The sequence below is a fragment of the Choloepus didactylus genome, chromosome 1 (genome assembly GCF_015220235.1).
Source record: "Choloepus didactylus isolate mChoDid1 chromosome 1, mChoDid1.pri, whole genome shotgun sequence".
NCBI classification, from domain to species: Eukaryota; Metazoa; Chordata; class Mammalia; order Pilosa; family Megalonychidae; genus Choloepus; species Choloepus didactylus.
The window spans coordinates 189,039,734-189,064,693 of NC_051307.1; the positions used below are offsets into that span (position 1 = coordinate 189,039,734).

Consider the following 24,960-nt stretch of genomic DNA (forward strand, 5'->3'; position numbering starts at 1 on the left):
AATCTTTGCCCTCCAAAGTCCCAACCAACAAAACAAACAAACAAAAAAAACAAATTAAACAGAATGGAATGATTGACAGCAGGCAAGTGGGCTGAGGAAACAGAAGGGTTTTAAAAACTCAGGTACCTAAAAGGAGTGTGGAAAGTGAGAATCTCTTGAGGAGAGTGCCTTAGTGACTGAGAGAAAATCAGTTAAGAGGTGGAACCAAGGAGGGAAAGCTGAAGCCCACCTCCTCTCCCTGGTCTCCATGCAAGTTAATTTCTGGATTATAGGAAGTGACGCTAGTCTGAAATAACTAACTGCTCTGAACATTCTTCTGGAGACCATGTATGTCACTCGTAGACTGAAAAATGTCTTCGTCTATTGGACTTTGCTTCCTGCCCATCAGATGTCAATGGCTTGGTAAATGGACTTGCATTTAGGTTCTGCTTACAATGTAAATATGATTTGGAAAAAGATGAAAAACTCAGGATAGGTAATTAGAAGTTTCCCTTCTCCAGATGAAAGAAGGAGAATGGCCTGACACCTATGGAAACTGCCTGAGGATCCCACAACAGGCCACAGGACCCATCAGCTTCCTCGACCCGGCAAGACCCTGAGAGAAAGCACAACATGCGTCAGACACCCAATACGTGCTTTGTGCTCCCATGTGAGTGAATCCTTCATATCTCAGTCCATCCAAATTCCTACATTTTAGAGCAAAGACGGGCCCTCAAGGTTGCCTGTCTTTAAGAAAGTGCAATATGGTTATCTTCACTTTGCTGATGAACCAAATGAAACCTAGAGATTTTCCAGGGTCACAAAGTTAGGAAGGGAAAGCAGAGAGACAAAGTAATAGGTCTCTCAGCTCAAAGAAGTCAGCATAAAGAGTACACAGTAGTCATGTGACATTTTTGTTAAGCTCCAAGAGCATAAAAGTAATTTAGAGGAATGTAAGATTTGAAGTTCATCACTCTTTCCTTTCTTGCATTCTCTCTTTTTTTTTCTGTAGACAGAATATGATAGTTCTATAACCTTTCTATTTTATGAAAGTTAAACACTGTTATTTCTACTATCATATTCGGTAGAGCTAAACATGAGATCCAAGACCCATGAGGTCTTGAGTGCACAAAGAAACTCAGCACCACATTTAACCATTATCACCAATAGTGGTTGGCAGAATTCAAAGATGACTCCTAATAACCCTCACCATTGTATAAACACTTCCCCTTCAAGAGTAGGTGGAGTCTTCCGTGGGGGTGTCAGAGCTGCGGTGGCCGGGAGAGGAGTGGCTGGAGCCGCTTGAATATCCACATTTCAGTTTCTCTGCCTATCAAGAACTCTGATTCATCATGGATGATCTGAGCTGAGGGCTCACCAGGTTACCAATGAGTCTCTGGAAACTACAAGGAGAATCCTGGGTTTAGCCATTGAGTCTCAGAGTACAGGAATAAAAACGATCACTAGGCTCGATGAACAAGGAGAACAACTAAACCGCATTGAAGAAGGTATGGACCAAATAAATAAAGACATGAGGGAAGCAGAAAAGACTTTAACAGAACTCAACAAGTGCTGTGGACTTTGTGTCTGCCCATGTAATAGGACAAAGAACTTTGAGTCTGATAAGGCCTATAAGGCAACATGGGGTGATGGTGGATACAACTCATCTAGCAATGGAATATCGAAGCAGCCAAGCCAGGTGACAAATAGTCAGCCTCAGCAAGCAGCCACAGGAGCAGCCTCTAGAGGATACATTAAACATATAACTAACAATGCCAGAGAAGATGAAATGGAGGAGAACCTGGCTCAGGTCGGCAGTATCCTGGGAAATCTAAAAAACATGGCCCTGGACATGGGCAATGAGATTGAGGCTCAAAATCAACAAATACATCGGATCACAGAAAAGGCTGACACCAACAAAGATCGTATTGATATTGCCAATGCCAGAGCAAAGAAACTCATTGACAGCTAAAGCTACTGCTGTACTTGTTTATCATTTATTCACTTCCCTAGCTCATCCTTCAAAGCCTTTTCAGAATTTGAAATTTTGGCACCACACCATTGTAATCAGGAGATAATGTGGAGGAAGGGCCAGAACAGCCCCCCCTTACTTTTTTAGTTTCTATTTTTCTCTAGAGGGTAGACTGGGCTGCTTTCTTATAGTATTTTCTTTCTCTGTTCAACCTCTTAAGATTGGTTTTCATACGTACACATAGTGTTGTTTTTCATCCTCATTTATTTTAGAAGGTCCTCTTGCTTTCAAGATTTGGAAGCATTGCCAAAGACAGTCATGAAGAAGGAAGGTTTTTTTTTGGTGGGGTTGGGGGGTGGGGATAGAGGCAGGTAGAACTAAGGGGTTGTCACGTCAGTAAAAACCTTCAGGCCTGCAAGCAAAAGTTGCAGAGTTACACGAAAAGTTTAATTGGGTTTAATTTTTCATTCAAGTTGCAGTTTTTGCCAATTTAGGCTAATGTTTGGTTTTGGAGCTTCTATATGCAATATTTCGCTATGCATCACAATTTTGCAGCCTCTGCTCCAAAATGAGGAAAAGAATGAGTTTTCTTAAAGTTAGCTTAATTTCTGAACTCTTAGTGATTAATCTATGTACATAGATTCTTTGATCCCATTTCATATTGCATTCACAAACACTTTGTATAAATGAGTAACTTTTTATTTTCATATTAGTAGTAATATCATGTTCCCATTACAGTTTCTACAACCTCATAGATTTATCATTAGTCTTTGAAGAAAAAATATGTAAATATATATGTGTAACATGAGAGTTTCTCTCTTGAGCAGGGCTTAAAAATTTTCTGAAAAAGTTTGACAAAGCTTATCAAGTGAATTCAGATTTACCTCAATGCCAAGAATTATGTTTAGGTAGGAAAAAAGAAACTTACTTTTATCTCAGGTAGAAAAATAGGTTGCTTTGAACTTTATATAGCTTTAGATTTTTTTTAAAGCTAGAATTTATTGTTTAACTAAAAGTGATTTGGAAAATTATGCCTTTGGTTTAATTACTGATGATTGCACTGTCATTCTCTTTAGCTTTATGTATTAAACCACATCCCAATCACATTTGTTTAGATCCTGAACAGTGTTATGAGAATTTGATCGGTATTTGTCACCTTTATTTAAAAATCAGCATCCACACACTTTATAGTTATTAATGTGTACTGGTTTGACCAGTTAACACTGCTTGATTCTTGCAATTAAATTTTGTGATTTACCAGTGGAATTGTTCTTTCAAATAGTTAACATGTTCCTGTGACTATTATTTTAGGGGCAACAATTTTATCAGCTCTTACTTAACAACTTGAACAGTGGCTGGCAAATTGAATAAAGCAAAAGTCTGTTAGTCAAGAAGCACTCCAAAGAAAAGCTACATTTAACACCTTTCCAGTTTTTATTGAAAAATACTGACAGAGATTTTCTTTGTGATTTCTCATGAGGCTTGTTAAAACCATTACTAACTAGTATTTTGTTCACTTGGGTTAAATACCCTAGTGACTGAAAGAATAATGTTTATGAGTAAGAACTGTAACCCTCTTCCTGGAGAAGAAATAGTTACCCTAGGAAATTTCAAAGGCTGAAGAGGAAAATATTTTTTAAAAGCAAGACTGAGGTTCTCTGTAATAGAAATCCTTCATGCCAGAACAGATAGTTTGGCCCTTGATTAAAAGGCTAACTTCTTTTTTTTTTTTCTTTTGCTTATCTGTGTCTAATTTTCTTACCCTCAAGTATTTTCTGAGTATCCTATCTAGAAAAGTAGACACATACACAAAGACTTGGTCAGGTTCCAAAATTCAAATTCTTTCAGGGGTCAGGCAAGTGATAGTAAATGTTAAAGTAAGGTGTATAACAATGGGAATTATGCTATACCTAAATGCCTTTTCCAAAAGCATTAAACAAAAATTTTTTAACACTGATCTGGCTAAAGAAAATAGTCCTGAGGATATCAATATGCTGCCCCCCACAATTAGTTTATTGGTTAGAAGCTTTAAAGTACCATATTGTCTGGATATACTTCAGCTCTGACACTTGCTGGCTAAGTAACTGTAAGCCCATTTACTTACCTCACTTTTCTTGTCTGTAAAATGGGGATTAATAATTCTGCCCTCATAGAGTTGTTGCAAAGACTCAATATGGTAACATCTATAAAGCAATTAAAACACAGCCTGGCAAACATAAGAGCTTAATAAACGATAGCTGCTAAGGGAAAAAAAAAAAAAAAACAAAAAAACAAGAGTAGGTGGAACCTGTGAATATAAGATATTACTCTGGTGATTAGGTTATGTTATACAGCACAGTAGACATTAAGAAAGGAAGATTATCCCAGTGGACCTAACCTGATCATACAAGCCCTTTAAAAACGGAATTTTCTTTTACTGATGGCAGAAGAGAGATTCAAAGCACAAGAAGAACTCAGTGCACCATTGCTGGCTTTGAAGATGGAGGAGGACATGTAGAAAGGACCTGAGACTGGCCACTAGAAGCTGAGGGTGACCCCCGGCTGACAGTCAGAAAGAAAACAAGACCTGTCCTTCAACCGCAGCACACTGCGTTCTGCCAACAACCTGAATGGGCTTGGAAGTTGATGATTCTTCCTCAGAGCCTCCAGATGAGAACGTGCCTTCGAGACCCTGAACAGAGAATCCAGCCAGATTTGGCTGAGCTTCTGACCTACAGAATTGTGGACTAATAAATGGGTGTTGTTTTAACCTTCTAAGTTTGGGGCAATTTGATATTCAGCAATAAAAAAAAAACTAATACTCCAGTCTTGGATTAAAAGAAGGATCTTCACACAAAAGCACAAAATCAAGGGCAAATGCTTTTCTAAGATGTTTGGTTTTTTCCTGGTAATGAAATGACTACAGGCTTAGGTACCCTTAACATCCTATGATTGGCTTAGTGAAGGGGTATCTATTGAGAAAACATAGCTGCTTTCAAATAGCACATGTAGTTAACTCTGATTCTTAGAGTAACACATGTTGAACTTTTGAGGGGAGAACAAAAGCTTCAAAAAGAAGTAGTAAAATGCTTCTAGAGTCAAAGAGCACAAAGGAAAGGGTTTCTGAATATCAAATTTGCATTTGAAAAACAGGGGTCATTAGAAGCATTCATCTTGTCAAGCTTACGTCCAAAATTCATACATCATCTCCTCTGAAAGGTGCTTGTTACCAAAAGAGAAAGTTAAATATGTAAAAGCAAGAAAAACAAGATGCCAGATGTAAACTAGCAGTTTTATAGGTTGGGTAGTGAGCGGCAGGGAGAAGGGTGAACATCTCCTAAAAAATATCTTTAACTGTCGCTACTAGGATGATAAACTGCCTAACTTTAAAATTTGTCTCTTAAAGAAACAGCTTTTAAAGTTATTCTCTAGGAAGTGTGAAATTTTATTCATTCATTCCATCGGAGGAGAAAATTACAATCATTCATGTTACCAGTTTACAGACAATGAGAGATGGAGGTTCTGTATCAATAACAACTGATATGCCACTAAGGTTAAGATGCTTTCATGGTGGCAGTGTGAAGAAGGGGCCCTGTGCCAATTTGCCAAGCTCAGAAACATCCTAAGAACAGTGAAGTCCTAGTTCACAGTGCAGACAACTGCAGCTGTGCCTGCCTAAAAGCCAGAAGGGGGATATTCTTCAGTGAGGTAGAAGAATCTTCCAACATCTTCATTCTAATGTTCCTTGGTCTTAGCTTCCTTCTAGTAACGCTACTCAGTAATAAAATACCAGCAGAGATCTATGCCTTTATACCACATTGTTATATTTATAATTGGATTTGGTCCAGGCAAAGAACAAAAATTTATCATGGCCCATTGAATGGACAAATATAATGAGTTAAACATTTCTAAGTACTTCCTGATATATGTCTCCCTACCAGGCAGGAAGCCAGTTTCTCTGCCAGCCTCTCATCTTCTGTATGGCCTGAAGGAAGAAATCATGGCAAATGCTGCCTCAGCCAAGAAGAGGATGTGACGGAGGGAGTCCATGCCCAACAAGAAGAGAAGGGAAGTCCATCCAGTCAGTCTGGCATTTCATTTTCCTTGGCATGGTAGAAGGTTCCCTGGAAGGAGAAAGTTGCATCTGTAATAAGAGAAATAAAGAGGTTAACTTTTTTCTGCATCCGAATATGTATGAGTAAATGTGGAATCCTCTCACACAAAGTTGTCATCATTTGAATGGAAGAAAGTTGTCAAAGAACTGAGTCATCCAAAAGCCCAGGGGAGTCTTGTCACAAGGAACTCAGGAACCTGCATCGTTGGAGTCAGTGCCCAGTTCACACTGCAAGTTATGGTGTCTTCCGGATCCGGGGTGACTAAATAGTCCTGGTTTCCCCAGGAATTTCCCAGTTTTACAACTTTAAGTCCCAAGTCTCGGGAAACCTCTCAGTTGCACATGGATCCCACTTGCTATATATCAGCTTGCAACCATTCGTTACAAGTAGGTGTAGCAGTGATTAGTAAAAGAAAGAAATTTAATTGGATTAGATGCCCATTTAATACAGATTTTGATAACGTGGCATTGCTAACTTTATCATCAAAGGAATATAAAAGCTTTACAGTTGTCAACTGACACTCATTAAAACTGCCTTTGGAGGACTGCTCACTGGCAGAGTTGTGAAATGAGGTCTGATTACTTAAACAAGCGAAAAACAGTCTTAAACTGATCCCTACTGTCTTGGACATGTACTTAAGAGAACAATCCTTCTTGGCATTAGAATTGTGTCAGTATAACATATACATGTGTTCATTTGTGCTTGCAGAACACTTGAAACACCAAGGAGAATGGTGGGGACCCGCCAAGCTGTAGTCTTGCAAAGGCAGTGACTACAGCTGGGCTTCCACCCTAACATATATTGAGGAGAGGGAAATGGGTGGATTGTCCCCCAGCCACCTGTGTCAATGTCCTATCTACACGCAGAAGGGAAGAGCAGAAGGAGGGGAAGAAAGCAGAGGGAGGTCCTGCCTCCTCCTTATCCTCACCCCAGACAGAAAAGGAGTCATCGTGTGTCCGCTGCTGTCAGCTACTAATTTTAGCTTTAGAATTGATCACTAATGTGCCTTTGCTCTCACCATCCAAAATCAATAAGAAATTAACTCATGACATCACTGAAAATTATGACTTCTTTTCGGAAAATGTTCCCAGTTTAAATGAGTCACATTAAGGCAAATGCCTCCTAGAAGAAGTCAATATATAATATGACCCCAGTAATCAGGCTTTTGAATTTTAGGCCCATTTGAGTTTTAGTTTCTCTCTTTTTACTTTCCAATCCCCTGAGGGAGGTGATTATTAAAGTAAAATGGTATCAAACTACATGGCTAATTGAAAACTAAATCATCACCTTCTGGAATAAGAAATAGGCTCATCTGCTACAACAATGAGCTCTGACACAGAGAGGTGAAAAGGGCCACCGTATAACCTTGTAAATAAAAGGAAGCAGAGGACTGACAATTTCTCTCCAGGAGAAACATGCAAAGAAACATATGGTAAATGTGTCTTTTCTGTACAGGTTTGGGGGAGGAAGTTGGGAGTGGGAGCTCAGATGAGGAGAGAGAAATGAAAATGGTAGAATGCACCTACCCACCATTCACCTGTCAAGACCTACAACTCTGCGGGGACATTTGCTATCTCGGTGCTCTGCCCAGATGCCCTCGGATCCCCTCATTGGTTGGCATGTCCCACCTCTGCCATGCATTCCTCACTCCTAATATGCACACCTGCCACCTCTTCAGAGAACCACCCTTGGCCTACTTGGAGCTGCATTGCCCAGATCAGCAGAGAAAGTCAGAAGCTCCTGGGAGTTTGCATCCTGCTGGGGTGGCACACGGCCAGGGGTAACAGGTTCAGGTGCAGGAGCAAGCGCAAAAAAAGCCCAGGTCCCTACTTTGAGGTGGGAGGAACTCTGCTGTGTGGTTTACACCTCAGAGCTCCCCTCGGGATTAGGTTAGGCAGGGACTTCCCCTGAAATAACACCCTTGTTTAGCTTCCCCCACTCCCTCTCCGGCTTCTCCTTGGATCTGTTCCTTCTTAAATCACTGGTACATGAAACTATGTCAGGAGCTCTGTTTCTGGGGAATTTGCCCCTAAATTCCATTCCAATGTGTTTTTGTTTTGGAGAAATGAATTTAAAGTTAAATTTTATAAGCAAGCATAAACCTCAGTAGCATTTGCAATGGTATAAACCAAGCTGATTGAATTCTGTGAATAAAATGTGGGGCCTGAGAAAAGTATCCAGACATAGCCAACCAGCAACCACTACTTTCCATATAGTGCTAAAGTTCTCCACAACTGATAAAAATTAAGGGGAAAAAATATTTCTACAAGTCCATGTCACAAGGTGATAAAATAACTGGTCCTCTAAAAAGGTGAACTCAAGGGCCAAGGTTAGGCTGCCTTCCAACAGCTCAGAGAAGGAAGGTGCCCGCCTTGTACCCCAATAACCTTGAAAACACCAGATGTTATCTTCATGCCTCAGAACATAGGCTCTTTTGCCCCCTGATTCTCACAGAGGACAACAGGTTTCAATGGAAAAAGCACGGGATGGGCTGAGATCAAAATACATGGTATATGCCAGCAATAAACAACTGCAATTTTAAATTACTAAAGTTTTACAATAGCACTCAAATAAATGAAATACTTAGGTATAAATATAACAAAATATGTTACTACATATGTAGAAAACTACAAAACTTTAATGAAATAAATCAAAGAAGATCTAAATAAATGGAGAGTTATTGTATGTTCATGGATTGGAATACTCAATAGATTTAAGATCTTCCCATTTTGATCTTTAGAGTCAACGAAATCCTAATCAAAACCCCAGCAAACTATTTTGTAGTTGTTGATAAACTGAGTCTAATGTTTGTAAGAAAAAGGAATAGCCAATGTAGTCCTGAAAAAGAATGACTAAGTTGGAGGATGTACACTCCTCAATTTTAAGACGTATTATAAAGCTAGAGTAAGCAAAAGAATACAGACATGGATCCATGCGAAAGAACAGAAAGCCCAGAAATAGACCCACACAGATACAGCCAACTGATCTTTGACAAAGGAGTAAAAACAGTTTAATAGAGAAAGGACAGTCTTTTCAAACCAGCATTTCCCAAATTTACTTGGCCATTAAATCCTGTTTTGCTCCAAAGCATCTCACAAAACTAGTTTGGAAACTACTGACTCAAAGAAACTTCACATAACCAAATACAGGCAGATTTGTGTTAAGAAAATTATGAAGAAATCTCAAATTACATAAAACTATCATATAAAAAATATTTTCAGGGTTTAAAGAATTTTAGATTCACAAACTATTTTTCTGTAGATATTTTAATAAAAGTCATTCCTTACAGTTATATTCTTTAGCTGCAAAATCAAACATTGAGCTAATGTAGGATTTGATTTCACCTGGCTATTGCACAAGGCTAATGCCTATGTTTTTCCTTCACTATTAGTATGCTGATTAACTATGAGCTCCTAACATGTTCTTGTCATCTTGATCCTGCCTGTATCCGCTTGTGCTGGATATTCTCCATTTGCCCCTCTCCAGCTCCTGTCCACCTTTCTCAGACCTGTTATGGGCCCCAGAAGGCTGGGTTTTGGTTGGATTGGGTAAACTGAGGAACCAACAAGCAACCAAAGGACAGGGGAGAGATGCTGGGGTATTTATTCCCTGGCTTCCTTTCTTCCTGCTGGACAACAGCTTGACAGTATATGTGTTTTTCCTCCTAAGGTCACAGCTCCTTTTGGGAGCTCTCCAACAGCTACAGCTCTTGCTAAGTTCCCATCACCACTCCCACCCCTTGCCCTTCACAGGTGGCAATGGCTTCCCAATGATTTGGTCCTATGATGCTTCACCATCCATTGCTGGTGTCCTTCACCCTGCCTACACCTTTGCAAACACCCCCTCATTAAATGCTCCTCATCTGCTGCCTGCAGGACCCTAACTGACCCACCACTGTTAGGATAAACCAAGCATGGAGCCACTCCAACAAAGTATTTGAGTTGTGAGCAAAAACTTTATTCCTCTGTTCCTGGAGCAAGCTCTGTGCTAGAACCAATATCTGTCTCCATGGTGCAAACCAAGCTTCCTAATTATCTATCACATCATTTCCAATCTGTATTATGAAAACTGGCGCTAAAGAGAAATGTCTTTGTTGCAAGATCCTGCCAGAGGACGGAGTCTGCATCAAGGAAGAAGGGAGCCAGTATTTGGGGGTGAAGGAGGGGGTCCTCGCTGGAGGGAGCCAGCCTTCAGCAAGTGGTGACAGGGTGGGTCAGAACCAATCTGGAGGGGTTAATTTGGGTTGTTCTAAATGGCCTGTCCCCAGGAGACAGTTCAGGCCAAGTGACGCCCATGAGCAATTGGTTAACCCAGTATTCTCATGATGATTAATGAAAGTCTTAGCTTCTGACTCCCTTAAGCTCATAAAGAAAATTAAATTTCCCTCCAGATCCCTCCCCTGCCTGGAGCCAGAGAAGTCTGTTGTTTATCCTTTCAGGATGTGGGCAGGAAAAAGTTGTCACAGGAAAATAGTGGGTTTCTTGGTGTGCCTCACCCTTCTTTCCAACTGCCAAGTCTCAGCTAGTCCAAGATAGAGCAATGGGAAGCGAGGTGGCCTGTACTGAGCCTCCTACCAAGTTCTGAGCTCTTGGCATGCTTTGTCTCATTTAAGATGACTCTCCACGTAACCCTGCAGGATACAGGTAACCCTGTAGGAGGGAGCTCTCTTGTCCTTCCTATTGAAACAGCAGTCCAGAGGCAAAGCTGTTCTGGTTAATACTGCAGATAAGAGAATGTTATCATATCTTTCCTAATCCATTTAACAAGACAGAGGAAGGGAGAGACAGGAGATGAATAAGTGAGGCACAGGGGATTTTTAGGTGGCGTTTTCATTTTCCTGAGCTGCTATGAAAAATATCACTCAAGGGTCAGCTTAAATGATGGATCTATTGGCTCATGGTTTTGAAGCTGGATGTCCAAAATTGAGGCATCAGTATAAGGCGATGCTTTCTCCCAAAGGCTACAACATTCTCTCGTTGGCTGCTGACAATCCTTGGGGCTCCTTGGCTTGCGTGACCTGCCTCATGTCACATGACAGAACTGTATCCTTGCTCTTCCGTGTTCCACTGACTTCCTGCTTCCTGCTCTGCCCTGTGGCTTTCTCTCTCTCTCATTTCCTGTTTCCTTCTCTTTATAAGGCCTCCAGTAATGCAGATTAAGACCCAACCACATTCAGCTGGGCCACACCTTAACTAAAATAAAATCTTCAAGAGATCCTATTTACAATGGGTTCACACCCACAGGAATGTGGATTAAGAACAAGTCTAAATTAGATTACATAATTCAATCTATCTCAGGTGATAGAACTGTTCTGTATGAAACTGTGGTGTCAATATGCATTAGTCATATCCTGTAGAACTGTACAACACAAAGAGTGACCCTAAATGTAAACAAGGGCCAATAGTTAATAATAATGTATCAATATTGGTTCATTAATCGTAACAAATGTACCACACCAACGCAACATATTAATAATAGGGGAAACTGTCTCGAGGGAGAAGGGTGTGGGGGTAGAGTGGATAGCATAACTCTCTGTACCACCTGCTCAATTAATCTAATAAATCTAAAACTGTACTAAAAATAGTCTATTAATTATAAAATAATAATAATCCCACCCACTGACAACCTGCCTTTTCTTATTACCTTGGAGTACATCTTGCCTACCTCCCAATGGAGGTGATGTGTGTCTTGTGAATGGGAACATTTGTCTGATCTGTACATGCTGGACATGGGGAAGACCGAATGCTAAATGTCCAGATGCTGCTGAGTGTCACAAGATGCTGAGAAGCCAAACAGAAAAATGGGGCAGGAACCTCCTGGTTAACCATCTCTGAATTAAAGATGAAGTCACAGCAGCAGGAGGACTCATTCCTAATAACACTCCTGGCAGGTGGCACCACTTGGGAAGGCCTATGAAATGCTCCTCTGGTTTGTTTCATTCATAAGTGAATAATTCCAAGGGAGGGAAGAAATGACTGCATGCAGACTCCCACCGTGCAATGCTTATCAAGCATTAAAAAATACCTTAAGATTCTGGGAGCCAGACATGCTTCTGGATTCTATAAGATATTCCAGCCACCAAGCTGTGGCCACTGAAAAGAGTCTTGTATTACTTTGGATGCTCAAGAGGGCAAAATCTGAGACTTTGGTGCATGCAGTTTTGAGGAAGGTGATCTCAGGAAGCAAAAGTAAGGGCATGAGGAGAGAGAGAGGAAAAGGAAGAAAGCCAATATAAATTGGATAAGAGTATTAACAGCTGGCAACTGGAGCTGACAACTAACAATGAGATGTAATACTCTGTGCTGAACAATTTCCACAGAATATCAAATAAATCAGACAAGGCCACATAATGATATAACAAGACAAAAACAAGATCACTCCATAATCATGATTAAATGCAAAGTCAAGGGTAATGTAAAACCACAAAAATAATCAAACATCCTTTTTCTAATATGAGTGAGTCCTGCTTCTTTATCAGTGACAACCCTAGCTCCACTTTCTTAATCCTGCCTCTAATTGTGAAAATATCCAACCACTTCCTGATGGCACCCTAGTCAGAAAAAAAAAAAAAACTTCCTAAAACTCTCTTGAAAATTACCCAGCAGAAGTCCACATCCTAAAAAACAAAAAAAGCTTCCCTTAACACCCTCTTACAGTTCCCCATGATATATGTTTTACCTTGCTGCAACAAGTTAATAAACCCAACTTTATTTTATTTCAGATACAGTCCTGTAGTTTGGGGCTGGTGGACACTGACACCAGTAAAAGTTAATTACCTGTGTGGGCAACTGGAATTCAATCCTCCTGTGTACCTACTGAGGACACATATAGGACACATCTCAGAGCTGTGCCTCCAAAAGATGGAGAGAGTGGAGAATTCAACACTGACTCCCAGTCTCCTTTACCTGAGAGTAGTCCCTGGGGCATTAACTCCTCTGCATTTTGGGGGTTGTACCTGCATGTGGCTGAGGTTTTGACAACATCAGAGAAATTCTGGAGATAACAAAGCAGAGAGACACCTTGAATTGCGCTCTCAATGTGCTCAGTATGGGACTCTGACAAAGTAGTATAAGGCACTGTCCAGCAGGGACACGCTGATATCAGATGGTCTAGGGGCTATGGTGCATCCCAGGCTTCTGCTACAAGTGTCCTGGCACTAGCGCTAATCCCCATTTGACAGATGCAGAAACTGAGACTCAAGAGATTAGTAATGTTGAACTTGGGTCACCTAGCCATTTTCACAATACTGAAAAACAATGTTGCTAAAGATTTTCTTTCCGAGACACATTTCTGCTCACCGTTTCTGAATACGTTTCTATGATAATGTAAAGAAGAAGGGAGACGCACTCATTTTATCAAATGGCAGAATGGGATTCGGTGATTCGCAAACCCTTTTTGGCCATGGAAACCTTTTATGGGGAACCTATAAGCAGAGATGGAGGCCCTGAAGGGGAGCCTACTTGGGACCTACTTCATGACCTCAGGCAGCATCTAAGGCTCCTCTGAGAAGGCCCAAGGCTCCACAGAGCACAGACCTAAAAACAAGAGTAACACACAGAAGATTGGAGATGTGAGTGTCAAGGCCATCCTGACCTCTCTCAGCTGTGTTACCCGGAACTCTCCAAGTCACATCTCAGGTCTCACACCCTATGAAATGTGTTCCTTTTTCCCTGGGATTCCAGTTGCTCTTATATGGTAGAGCCCCCTCACTTATCAACCTACAATTGAGGGCTAAGTGTATTGATAACAGTCCCAACCCTGTTGGTATACCAACAGCCAATAATCCGGTTCATTCTGCAAGCATAAATTTCAACTGATTCTTACCACACATCAGCATCATCTGCTGTAACACATACCTTCCTGTCTTATTTATTTTTTCAAACACAATGTCTTGTACCACCATAATTATTATCACAACAGGTACATAACTGAACATAGGGGCAAGGCAAAACAGAATCCTCTGGCTCTCATTCACCATCCCCTTGGGAAACAAAGAAAACACAAGGGAAAGCTACATAACTAGGTGCTAGATATACTGGGCAGAAATTAGAAGGCTTTAGGAGCCCAGAGAGCTATGAAGGCTGGAAAAGGTAAGTGACAGGGAAACACTTATTGAGAGTCTATACATGTGTTTATGGGTGAAATGACATGATGTGTCAGATTTGCTTAAAAGTTCTCAGGCTACTGGAGGTTATTTTTATGCATTATATAGATATCCCTTTTTAGTCTTTAGTGTATTAAAATAGCTAGAAACTGAAACTGTGGAACTGTAACCCATAACAATTTGTTAAATTACTATGTAACTGCTTGTTGAGCTGTACATCAAAAGTCAACACCTTCCTGTATGTATGTTATATTTTACAATATTGAAAATAGCTGAAGTTGTGTAACTGTGACTCATGATATTCTTTGAAATTTGCTCTTAACTACTTGTTAAATCATATTTTGAGAGTAAAAAAATATATATATGCATATATATATATACATATAATGTGGGTCATACATGTATTTTTTAAATTTTCTAGTAACCACATTAAAAAAAGTAAAATAGAAAGAGGTGCAATTAATTTTAATACATATTTAACTCAATTTAGCAAAATATTACCATTTCAAAATATAATAAATATAAAAATTAATTAGATTTTAAGTTATTAATGAGATTTTATTTATTTACTTATTGTTAGTCTTCAAAGTCATTTAGAACACACCTTCTTTGGGAGGTTAAATTTTCAATGGCTGAAATGAAATGTAATACTACTGGAACAATAGTTTCCTTAATGGGAAAATATTTTACACTGCTTCAGTTCTTAAGTTTAAATTAATTACAAAGTATTAAAATTAAATAAAATTTGAAATTCAAAAAAAAGAATAGCTAGAAGGAAATACGTGAAACCATTGAACTGCAACCCGGTAGCCTTGATTCTTGAAGACGATTGTATAACTATATAGCTTATACGGTATGACCATGTGATTATGAAAACCTTGTGGCTCACATTCCTTTTATCCAGTGTATAGACAGATGAGTAGAAAAATGGGGACAAAAATTAAAAGAATAATGGGGGGATGGAGGAGATGGGGTGTTTTGGATGTTATTGTTTACTTCAACTTTTATTCTTATTATTTTTTGTGTGTGGTAATGAAAATGTTCAAAAATTGAGGTGATAAATGCACAACTATATGATGGTACTGTGAACAACTGATCATACACTTTGGATGATTGTATGGTGTGTGAATGTATCTCAATAAAATAGAGTTTTTTAAAAAAACAAAAATAAAAAGTTCTCCGGCTAAATAAAAAATAGGAGGATAGATGAAATAAGGTTAGAAAAATGGTGACAAATGTTGAAGCTGGGCACTGAGTACATGGAAGCTCGTTATTGTCTTCTTTGGGGTGTGTATGAAATTTTCTGTAACATAAGGGTATGTTCAAAGTATACTATGTGTGAGACACAGTTTAAACACTTTGTACATTATCTCATTTAGTCTTTTGAAAAGCAGAATCATTTTAGAGATGAATAACCTAAGAGTCAGAGAAAGTAAGTAACTTACCCAAACGGTGATGGAGCCAAGATTTGAGTTCCCTGACTCTAGGAAAGATGCCACGAAGAGGTAAAGTTTGAGTTGGACCTTGACTTCTAAGAACGTAAAGGCATTCCAAGGAAGAGAGCAACGTGAACAGACCTCCTAAGATAAGACATGTAGGACAAGACTGACATCATGAGGAGATTAAGTTTCACAATACATAAATACGTATTTTATTACCCAGTTAATATAAGCCAATTATCTCATCACCTAATCAAGCCTGAATGAACTGATAGAAGCAGATCAGTGAGTCTGAGAATCAGGTATTAGAGCAAAAGAATGATCAATTTTGGGTATCCTGGAGGATGAAAGGACTTGAAATGATGTGATGTCTTGCTCTGTCTCAGCTGTGCCCTATCTCCCTGTCTCCAATGTGGGCATGAAAAAATGGATGGGGGTTCAGGGGGGACTACCCTGACAATTGATTGAGGCAGAAGCTCTAGCTCCTCCAAGATTTTGGAAGAGTATCTTTCTTTTCTCCTTCCTTATTCATACCTCACTCCTGTGAAAGAAAATATTTACTATCTCCTGCATGCCAGGCAGGAAGCTAGATATCCACGATTCAGAGATACAGTAGACCTGTCCAGCCCTCCAAGGGCTCTAAGCCCAGATCAGCAGCCAGGAAAGGTGATTAAAAAGTCAAGTTTGTAACAGGATGTTGGCCCAGTGCTGTGTCTGCTTGGAGGAAGTGGAATCTGCATTCCACCATAAAGCAAAGGTAGGGCTTAGGCAAACAAAAACCAGAGAAGGCTGCCTAGCTGCAGTGGACATGTTTAAGATATGTTTGGCTGTGTGCTGGGGGGATGTTTATAGGAAGGTAATGGAAAAGAAGGATACAGAGAAAGATAAAGGATAGACTCAAGTGCCAGACTAAAGGTAATGCTAAGTCTTTCAAATTTTCTGAGCAATGCAGAATTACACTGTGTTAGATTACATTTTGGGGGCCATTCTTTACCCTTTCCTATATCCATGCCCTTTACTATGTAATTTTGCAGTCCCCCCATGGAGACAAAAGTGGAATGCATTTCCCCACCCCTTGACCTTGGGATAAGCTATAAAATTTGCTTTGGCCAATGAGATGTTAACAGACATGACACAAAACGAGTTTGAAATATGCTTTTGTTTTGGGGCCTACTGTCTTGCGGTTCTGCCACTGCCATGAGAAAGACATGCCCTGGTTAGTCTGCTGGTCCAGGGAGGGTGAGAGATACTGCTCAAGTGACCCACAGACTTACAGTGAGAAGAAAAATTTCTCCAGTCATTGCAGCCAAAGCAGAACCACTCAACCAAGACCCACTTAGATCAGTCGCCCTCCAGCCAATTCTGGATGCATGAGCAAGTCTAGCCAAGATCAACAGAGATATCCAGCTGATTTGCAGATGCATGAGCTAAATAAGTGCTTTTTATTGTATACCACCGAGATTTTTGTGTGTGTGTGGTTGCTTGTTACATAGCAGTAGCTGACTGATACCCTCAACATATTTTCCTCCAAGAATTCCAGGTATATATTGTCAAGGAGGCTATTCAGTTAACGATCAATCATGGGAATCTATGAGACTAAAGGTTAGGAAGCAAATTTTCTTCTCTTCTTATAAAGGGAAGAACAGGACAGTGCTAGGAACAACTGTGGAAAAGGCATGGTTCTGGGTAAGAGAAGGTGCTCAGACTCAATCCTAAGTATTTGACCTGGACTAACTCTCCCTAAACTTCAGGAAGGAAAAAACAAGCTTTTTCCTAGAAATTAGGAGCATTCTAAAAGGTTCTAGGAAACTTTCAACCCATCTTAGGGACTTGACAAACTGCCCTAGAAAAGTAAACATGATACCCCAAAATTTTAGATGGTTTTACACACACACACACACACACACACACAATTTCCAAACCTATATTTTTCTAAGGTTTTTGGAGTGCATAAGAATAAAACATTTTCATCATATAAAAGGAAATTCTTTTAAAACAAATTGATATTTTTCAGCCTATGAAAACTCAAGTTTCTGAAGTCAGAACCAATAGAATGCCTTAGGCATCTTTAACACAATTCAGTTTTCTGATTTTAACATGTTGGCTGACCCTTAACTTTTTTAAAAGGTTAACATGGTATAGACCTCACAACTGTCAGCAACTCTGTTATTAGAAAAAAAAAATGTACAATTTGAACATCTCAGTCCCAAGACCTTATCTCCTCTTCATGACAGCTAGTTCTAAGTAAATTTGGACAAGGTAACCGTAAGCATTTATTGCTTCTCTAAGCCAGGAATTGGGGCTACTAGATGTGTGTGAGTGACAGAGAGTGAGTTGTCCCTTGGGCTGACATTCAAACCCTAGCTTTCTCTTTATCATGGATAGAGATTTGGGCAGAAATGAGCCCCAAGTACTCTGCAGCCCTCAGAGTGGCCACAGTCTCACAACTTGCTCCATGCCCCAGCCCATCATCCAGAAAGAGATTTCATTACAGGAGCTGCTGTTCAGCTTGCATTATGGTTAATCTGGGAAGAGATGTTCTTTGTGGCTGAAGCCACCCATTGAGCAAGTCAGGACACTCCAAAGCAGCAATCTGACAAGGCCCTTCTAACTGTTAGGACATTTTTAATCCAGTCTTTTATAGCTTCTATAGGAAAAAGGACCTTATGAAAGTGTAAAAGCACTCTTTTTAATTCCCAAGTGCAGGTCAAAGCCCCACCCGCCACCCCCCCTGAGCATCACCCGCATCTGAGCCTTTTCCCCTTCACAGCCCCATCGGCTCATCCCTCACTGTGCCCTGACACACTTCCCACCTCTTCTCCAAGCACCAGCCCATGCCTGGCCTCGGTCCACCATCCTCTCTTTTCCCTGACCTCTGGGATGGGCTAAAGCTAAAGTAGAGACTGTGTGAGGATCAGAGACAGGGCTGTACATGTCAGAGCATGTCCAGGAGGCTGTTCACTGCCATGAGCAAGAACATCTCATTATGGTGACACAATCCTTATCTTGTCAGGCAGAAATATCCCATTTGGAGAGACTAAACCTAGCAGGGCAGAAAATGAGAAAGCTACCAACCCAGATCGTCAGGGGCAGCATTTAGCAGAAGCCAATATAACACAAACCCCTCAGGACAGGGTCAGGGAGCAGGATCCAGGACCAGGCATTATTGGGCCTAGTGACACTCAGCCAATCCCTGATGAGAACCAAGCTCTCCAAGCCAGACACACAGATGCCCCAGATACAGATTCCAAGTTAATCTCTCACATGTGGGAGGGGGGATGCAAATGCTGCCTGCAGCACTATCTGCTGGCCCCTTGGTGATGTTCTGCTCTGAGGAGCCTAAAAGACAGCAAAACCTGAACCCAAAGGGTGTACTTTGAAATTCAAAGCTTCACTCTGCCGTTAATTTTTTTCCCTTATCTGCTCACTCTTGTTCCATTGTCAATGTTTTTTTTTTTCTGGCCCTGGTAATGAGCATATTAGGAAAACCTCAGCCAAACCCCAATTCAATTTGAAATAAAGCAATTTATTCATTTTCTTCACTGGGGTACATCAGACATCAAATCAGCCAGAACCAGAGCTGCTGGTATGCGCCAGCTCTTCATGGAATGCAGCACTGTGTGTGTTTGTCCACCCACCTCTCCTCTCCTTCAATGACCTCAAAAGGGCAGGAAATGGGGGCAGGGGGCAACCTTTGAATGTGATCTTTCATGGTTATGCCAGTGACCAGGTATGTATATCTATAATTTCCAAATTACGCAGAGAACAGCAGTACAATGTAGCAGCCTCTTTTTACCTTTTCCAAGCCACTTTCAAATACATCAGAGCTGACTCCTCCTTTAAGAGAATGCTCATCTCAGTGTTAAAACTCCAAAAGGAGCAAATATTCCAGATCTACCCAACAATCATACTGCAATCACAAGAATGAGGGTAGGTAATTAAACAATGATAGCCCTGGAGACCCATACTTCAGATATGATGAATGGTGCTGCCCTCGTACTTGTCATTTATGTTCACTGAATACAGGAAGTGACTATCTCCAGGAAAAGAAATTCATAAAACCCCTGCCCTGATAGCAACTGTTCATGCCAGAGAAAATACAGCAGACAAAGGGGACAGAAAACATTCTGGGAAAGTGAGCAAGCGAGAACTCTGGAGTATCATAAGCAAAGCAGGCCACTGGGTATTGTAAACATTTGGCAAAATATTTTTTTTGAGATATTAACCTATGTTTTGTTCCATGTTGCTTTTCCCTCCTTGGGTTTCTGTCAAGTGGCCTTGGTAATTCTTTGCCTTGGGGTATGTTTTGTAGAGCAAGATGCAGAGCGCCTTGAGGTCAAAACTCGTCTTCCTCCTGCCTCTGTAATGGCTGCTGAAGAGGAAACACTGGGTGTCCCAGAGGCTGAGTGGAAAGCAGGGAACTATGACATCAAGAGGGAGTTCCAGGCAAAATCCCTGATGTTGGGAATATCCATGAATCCCGTGAGTCCCCTGAGTCATGGGGGCAGCACTTCTGGGAGGTCACAAGACCTCAAGGTCTTGGGCAAAGGGTCTAGACCCAATGACCCAAGGCACCACAGCTCCTGACCTCACTGAAGATTCTGGTGCTCCAAGCTGGACCCGAACAGGCCCGAAGGACTGGGACAGTGTCTGTATCCCAGCATCAACCAATGTGGGCCCACGACCAATGACTGGAGAGGACTCCCCTTTGCTTTATCTCTGCAAACGACCCCAGGACCTTTACACAACCCTGGGATGGAGAGATGCCCACAGTAACATCTGAAATGGAATTTCCTGTCAACCCGGCAGAACTGGGCTTCCGCATTAGGAAATGTAAAAAGTGATATTTCCTGCACACCCCAGATTAAAGACTCACATTCACAGCACTCCAAACATATTGTCAAGAACAGATTCTGTAGAAACCTGTCACTAGAAATAGAGGTAACAAGGAGAAAATATAAAATGGAGATGAGGAGGAAAACAAGTAAGAAATTAAAATCCAAGCAATTAAAGCCTGGAGCCACACTGCAGGGCCTTTAGTGGACCAGGACAGGCCCGTTGCCAATGTCCACATTAGTTAAGGGTGACCCCAGTCCTTAGTGACAGACACCCAGAAGTGCAGATCGGAACTTCTGATTAACATCTATACCTGTTGTCTGTGGTCACCTTGTCCTTTAAGACCTAAATAAAGTTGGCCAGAGCATCCTCTCCCCACAAGCTGTAGGAGATCCAGTGAAGTTGGGGGCTTTCAACCCTTAAGAAGCCCAGGAGAAATGGCAAAGTCTTTGAAATGTCAGTATTTCTCCCTTTCCAGATATAGTCCCAATAATATAAAGGGAGCAGGGAGCAATTTTCTTTCTCTCTGATATAAATTGTGTTACTCCAACCCTTTTAGGACTTAGTTCTATAGTCAGTTTTGTTCTCAAAAAGCAATTAGTCAATTATCAACACTCATCAAACTGACCACTTCAGTTCAGTGCATTTTATTGTATGATAATTAGACCTCATTAAAAAAAAAAAAACAATACCTTCTATGAGTGTCCCTAAAATCTGAAAACAGACAAATACACATGCCATCAAAGACATTTTACTGTAAAAATTAAAATAGAATTAGCAATACTTCCATACTTTAGTACAATATGTATTTGGGCTAGGTTAATGACGACTGAATATATATAATATTCTCATTCTGGAGTGTGGGCTCAATCATTCTTAACACTAGGAATTGCCAGGGCAGGACAGACCAAGGTGAGCAGCCCCCAATACTATGTCCACATGGCCAAGTACCTAGAGCTGGTGCTAGAGTAAGGAAAAACTATCCTTTTTTGGTTTGGGGGAAAAAAAGAGCTGGATTGGGAGGCAAAAGATCTAAGTTCTATTACCCATCCACTGTGTTGCCTTGAGCAAGTTCATTTCCACTCACTGGGCATCAGATGTTAAACCGTAAAAGAATACAGTGGACAAGGTGATCTCCACATCTTAAATATTATGATTCTGTGTTTTAGAATCATATGATTCTGCTAAATAGATTATGATGCTATGATATTATGATACTGTTGCTCTAAGTTTCTGAATGCAAAACCAAGCTTTAGAGTGGGTGAGGCCACACAGCAAACTGAAAATGAAGTCTTGACCGTTGAAAAGAAAAGCATGCTAAGATTTCCATGTTGCTAAGGGTAAAATTACCACAACTGAATTTTTAGAAGCCCTTTAGACAGGTCATAGACCACAGCAGAAAGGACTCAATGCCCTGCCTTGGCACTAGAATTAACCCGCTAGCTTTCAAGCATGTGCCCTGGAGTGGACTACGTTATGAGAAGCCATTATCCCTGTGTCTAGGGAGGGTATAAAGGTCCCCCAGAAAACCATCAGCTTTACAGCCTAGACAATAAAAGAGCATAGCTTAAGAACCAAAACCCAGTCACTTAGTCACTTGCCTGTGCTGCATCAGGCTAAACCTGGCTGACGGGGCCCAGATAAGGTCATCGCAAAGGGAGTATTTTTAAAAGACTAAAAGACAACAAACCCACTGCAATGCAACACCAGCAAATTTTCTATTCTAGCAGACCAATGCACCCAGAACTGCAGGCCCAGATGTGATTCCAATGTCAACAGCACCACCTGCTGCCCAGGCTGCAAAAAGTCTGGTTTTTCCTTCTCTTCTTTTATCAACAACAAAAAAATACTTTAATTCAGTGCATTTCAAGCTGGATGACTTTGCTGGGGATTCAAAGTCTTAAGATTTGTGAGATGGTTGGGTGTGCTTTCATTTCTGTGATAACCTAAAAAAGTAAAACATATGCCAGACCATCGGAACAATGCCCTTATAAAGAAAAAGAAGGGCAGCGACCCCATGCCTAAAACTTAGAAACTGATAGAGCACAAAGAGGAGACCAGAAGTGCTGGTCTTTTCACCAACCACAGCACTGGCTTCAAAGAAGGGTACACTGGAAATTAAGTGATGGGATCCCAAAGAGCAAAGTCCTATAGGAACGGCCCCTTGACCTATTGCCAAGGGCAGATGGAATGGGGCTCTTCCTAGGGTGACCTCAGCTTTCCTCATATCTGGCCCCTGCACTGCATGCAGACATAGTGACCTGCATGGCACACGGGCCTTGCTGAAGATGGCTCCTGTGAGGGCAGCTAGGCTGGAGGTGAGCGCACCTTGGTCCTGGAAGCTTTGGGCTGCTGAGGCAGATGCGGAGCAGAAAATGCTCAACCAAGATGGCACTCCCATGCTAAGGTGCCTCCTGCTTCCACAAACAGCAAAACCCCCACAGCCTCTCACATGACTTGCCCCATAACGTACATCTATGAGAATGAACAGTCAGAAGAATCCAGGATGTTCAAAGTGAGCAATTTAAAAGAAGCAGCCTATAGTAATTAAATGTTGTGTTTCTGACACATGGATTAACAGGTTACTGAAACAGAATATAGTCTAGATATAACTTACTGCATACAAAAATTCAGTATATAATAAACGAGGTATTCTTTTAAATGAAAAAAAAAATGGGTAAGTCAATAAATTGTGTCCAGATGACTGGAGAAAATAATAATAAAGCTGGGATCCCTACCTGATTCCTTGAAATAAAGTAAATTCTGGATACATGAAATATTTAACGTTTAAATGTTTAATAAAAATCTCCGAAAGTACTAAAAATATACAGAGGAGAAATTTTAATAATTAATCTTGGTATGGGGCAGGCCTCTCCCGTGCAGTATATCAACATCAGGGCCCAAAAGAGAGAAGACCCGGGAGTCAGACCATCAAAAGGGGATAGACGTCCTTAAAAGACAAGCTTACCAGGGGTGTGTCCCAGAGTGATGGCCAGAAAGCACAAAGTGGCACTTAAGGACTGTACCGAAGATGCCAATCATTTCCCTTCCACTCCACACCTCCTCTTCTTAGATAACCTACCCCCAAACGACACTCACCTGAAAGGGGCAGCCCCGTGAACCATGTGACCTGACACCACCATCAGACACAGCTGATTGGACTAGAGGTGCACATCTGACCCAAGCTGAGCCAATCAGAGTTTCTCTCCCAGGGACTTGAAAATGAAACACGGAGAGCCTGGGCCAGTTAGGTCAGAGTTGACCAGCTGTGAGGTAACGGAGAGTCTGGTGCCAGGGGCACCACGACACCTGTAATGTTAAGGAGCAAGACCGAGAAAGCTGGGGTGAAACAGAGGAGAAAAAGGAGTAGACACCCAGTTCAGAGCTTAACTAAGAGCCTGCTTGGTCCCAGAAAGACACTGAGCCTGGAGAGTCAGTGCCGGGTGAACTTCTCATCTTACCACCATTTCCGTGAGATTCCTCCCGTGGACCTTTCAGTAAACACCTTTTCTACCTGAGGACCTTGATAGAACCTGCTTGTCTTTCTGGCCGCCTCATGATTTCTGATGAAGATGCAGTTTAGATGGATACCTGTGTTAGGAAAAGTGCTTTAAGAGGAATCGAGCAGAAGAAAGGGAAAGGGTATGGGTTGGGATGAGACGCGGCTGCAGCCTGTGTTCTGTCGGAGAATGAGGTGAACTAGCAATGAAACAAAACGAGTGAAACAATGTTCAGTCACTCAGAGCCCGTGAAAGAGAAGCCTGTATTGGGAGCTTGGCAAAAGAAAACACGCGGAAGCAGCAAATGTGGGACAAAATGTCCCATGGCGCTTCTGTTTGTTTTCAAGCGAGAAAGCAAAGGGAGAAAAACAGCGATGTTCGGCCCTTGAACGATTTTTACGAGGGCTGAAAAAGCCAAGCCAGGTCAGCTTAAAAGCAGCTGCCTCCCAGTTACAAAGGCACAGGCCCCTGGGATTCCAGGATGGGGAACAGCTCAGCTGACTCTTCACCACCTTGTATTGTTTCTCTGACGTTGGATTGTTTCCCCCCTGAGGGGATGTTTAAAAAGAGAAACTCAATAAAAGGAATCACCTTCAGGTTTGAAGCCTCCTCCCCCTCCTTAGTGCTGTGCTGGCGCTATTGGGCAAAAGTTCGACCTCTGATAAAAATAGAAACTTTGCAGATCTCATTTTGAGGCATGAAGACTCTTCAAAAATTGCTTTAGTTTTTGTTTTTTAATGAGTGCAAAATGCAGAGCAGCCCAGGGCCACAGCCAGAAAGTAAGTAGTTGAGCCTCAAAGAAATGAGGAAAATGAAACCAAGAGGACATCCAGAAGGCCATGGACCACTATGATTTCTGCTGTGTTTTTTCTAACCAGTGAAGCCCTTGTCTGTGGAACGCATCTCCATAGCCAAGAATCTGAGCTGAAAAGCAATTTTAATTGCTGACGATGATTGAGATGGTTAAAAAAGCAGGTATCTTCCATTTGGTATATATATCCATAATACCAACCACAGTCTCATCCTCTCCATACTA

At 41.2% G+C, this 24,960-nt stretch overlaps 1 protein-coding gene across 1 annotated transcript; it reads left to right on the plus strand.

Moving 5' to 3' along the window:
- Nucleotides 1–500: 500 nt before the first annotated feature.
- On the plus strand, nucleotides 501–1,951 carry LOC119526558 (synaptosomal-associated protein 23-like). Its single transcript, XM_037825757.1, has 2 exons — nucleotides 501–587; nucleotides 1,346–1,951. Exons 1-2 carry the CDS (start codon nucleotides 501–503, stop codon nucleotides 1,949–1,951), a joined length of 693 nt encoding a protein of 230 aa, XP_037681685.1.
- The last annotated feature ends 23,009 nt before the right edge of the window (nucleotides 1,952–24,960 follow it).

Excerpts from the sequence above, each read along its gene's own strand:
- LOC119526558 (XM_037825757.1), top strand. The coding sequence starts at position 501 with ATGAAAGAAGGAGAATGGCCTGACACCTATGGAAACTGCCTGAGGATC. Across the intron at positions 588-1,345 it reads CCATCAGCTTCCTCGACCCG|CTGAGGGCTCACCAGGTTAC; the intron begins GCAAGACCCTGA and ends GGATGATCTGAG.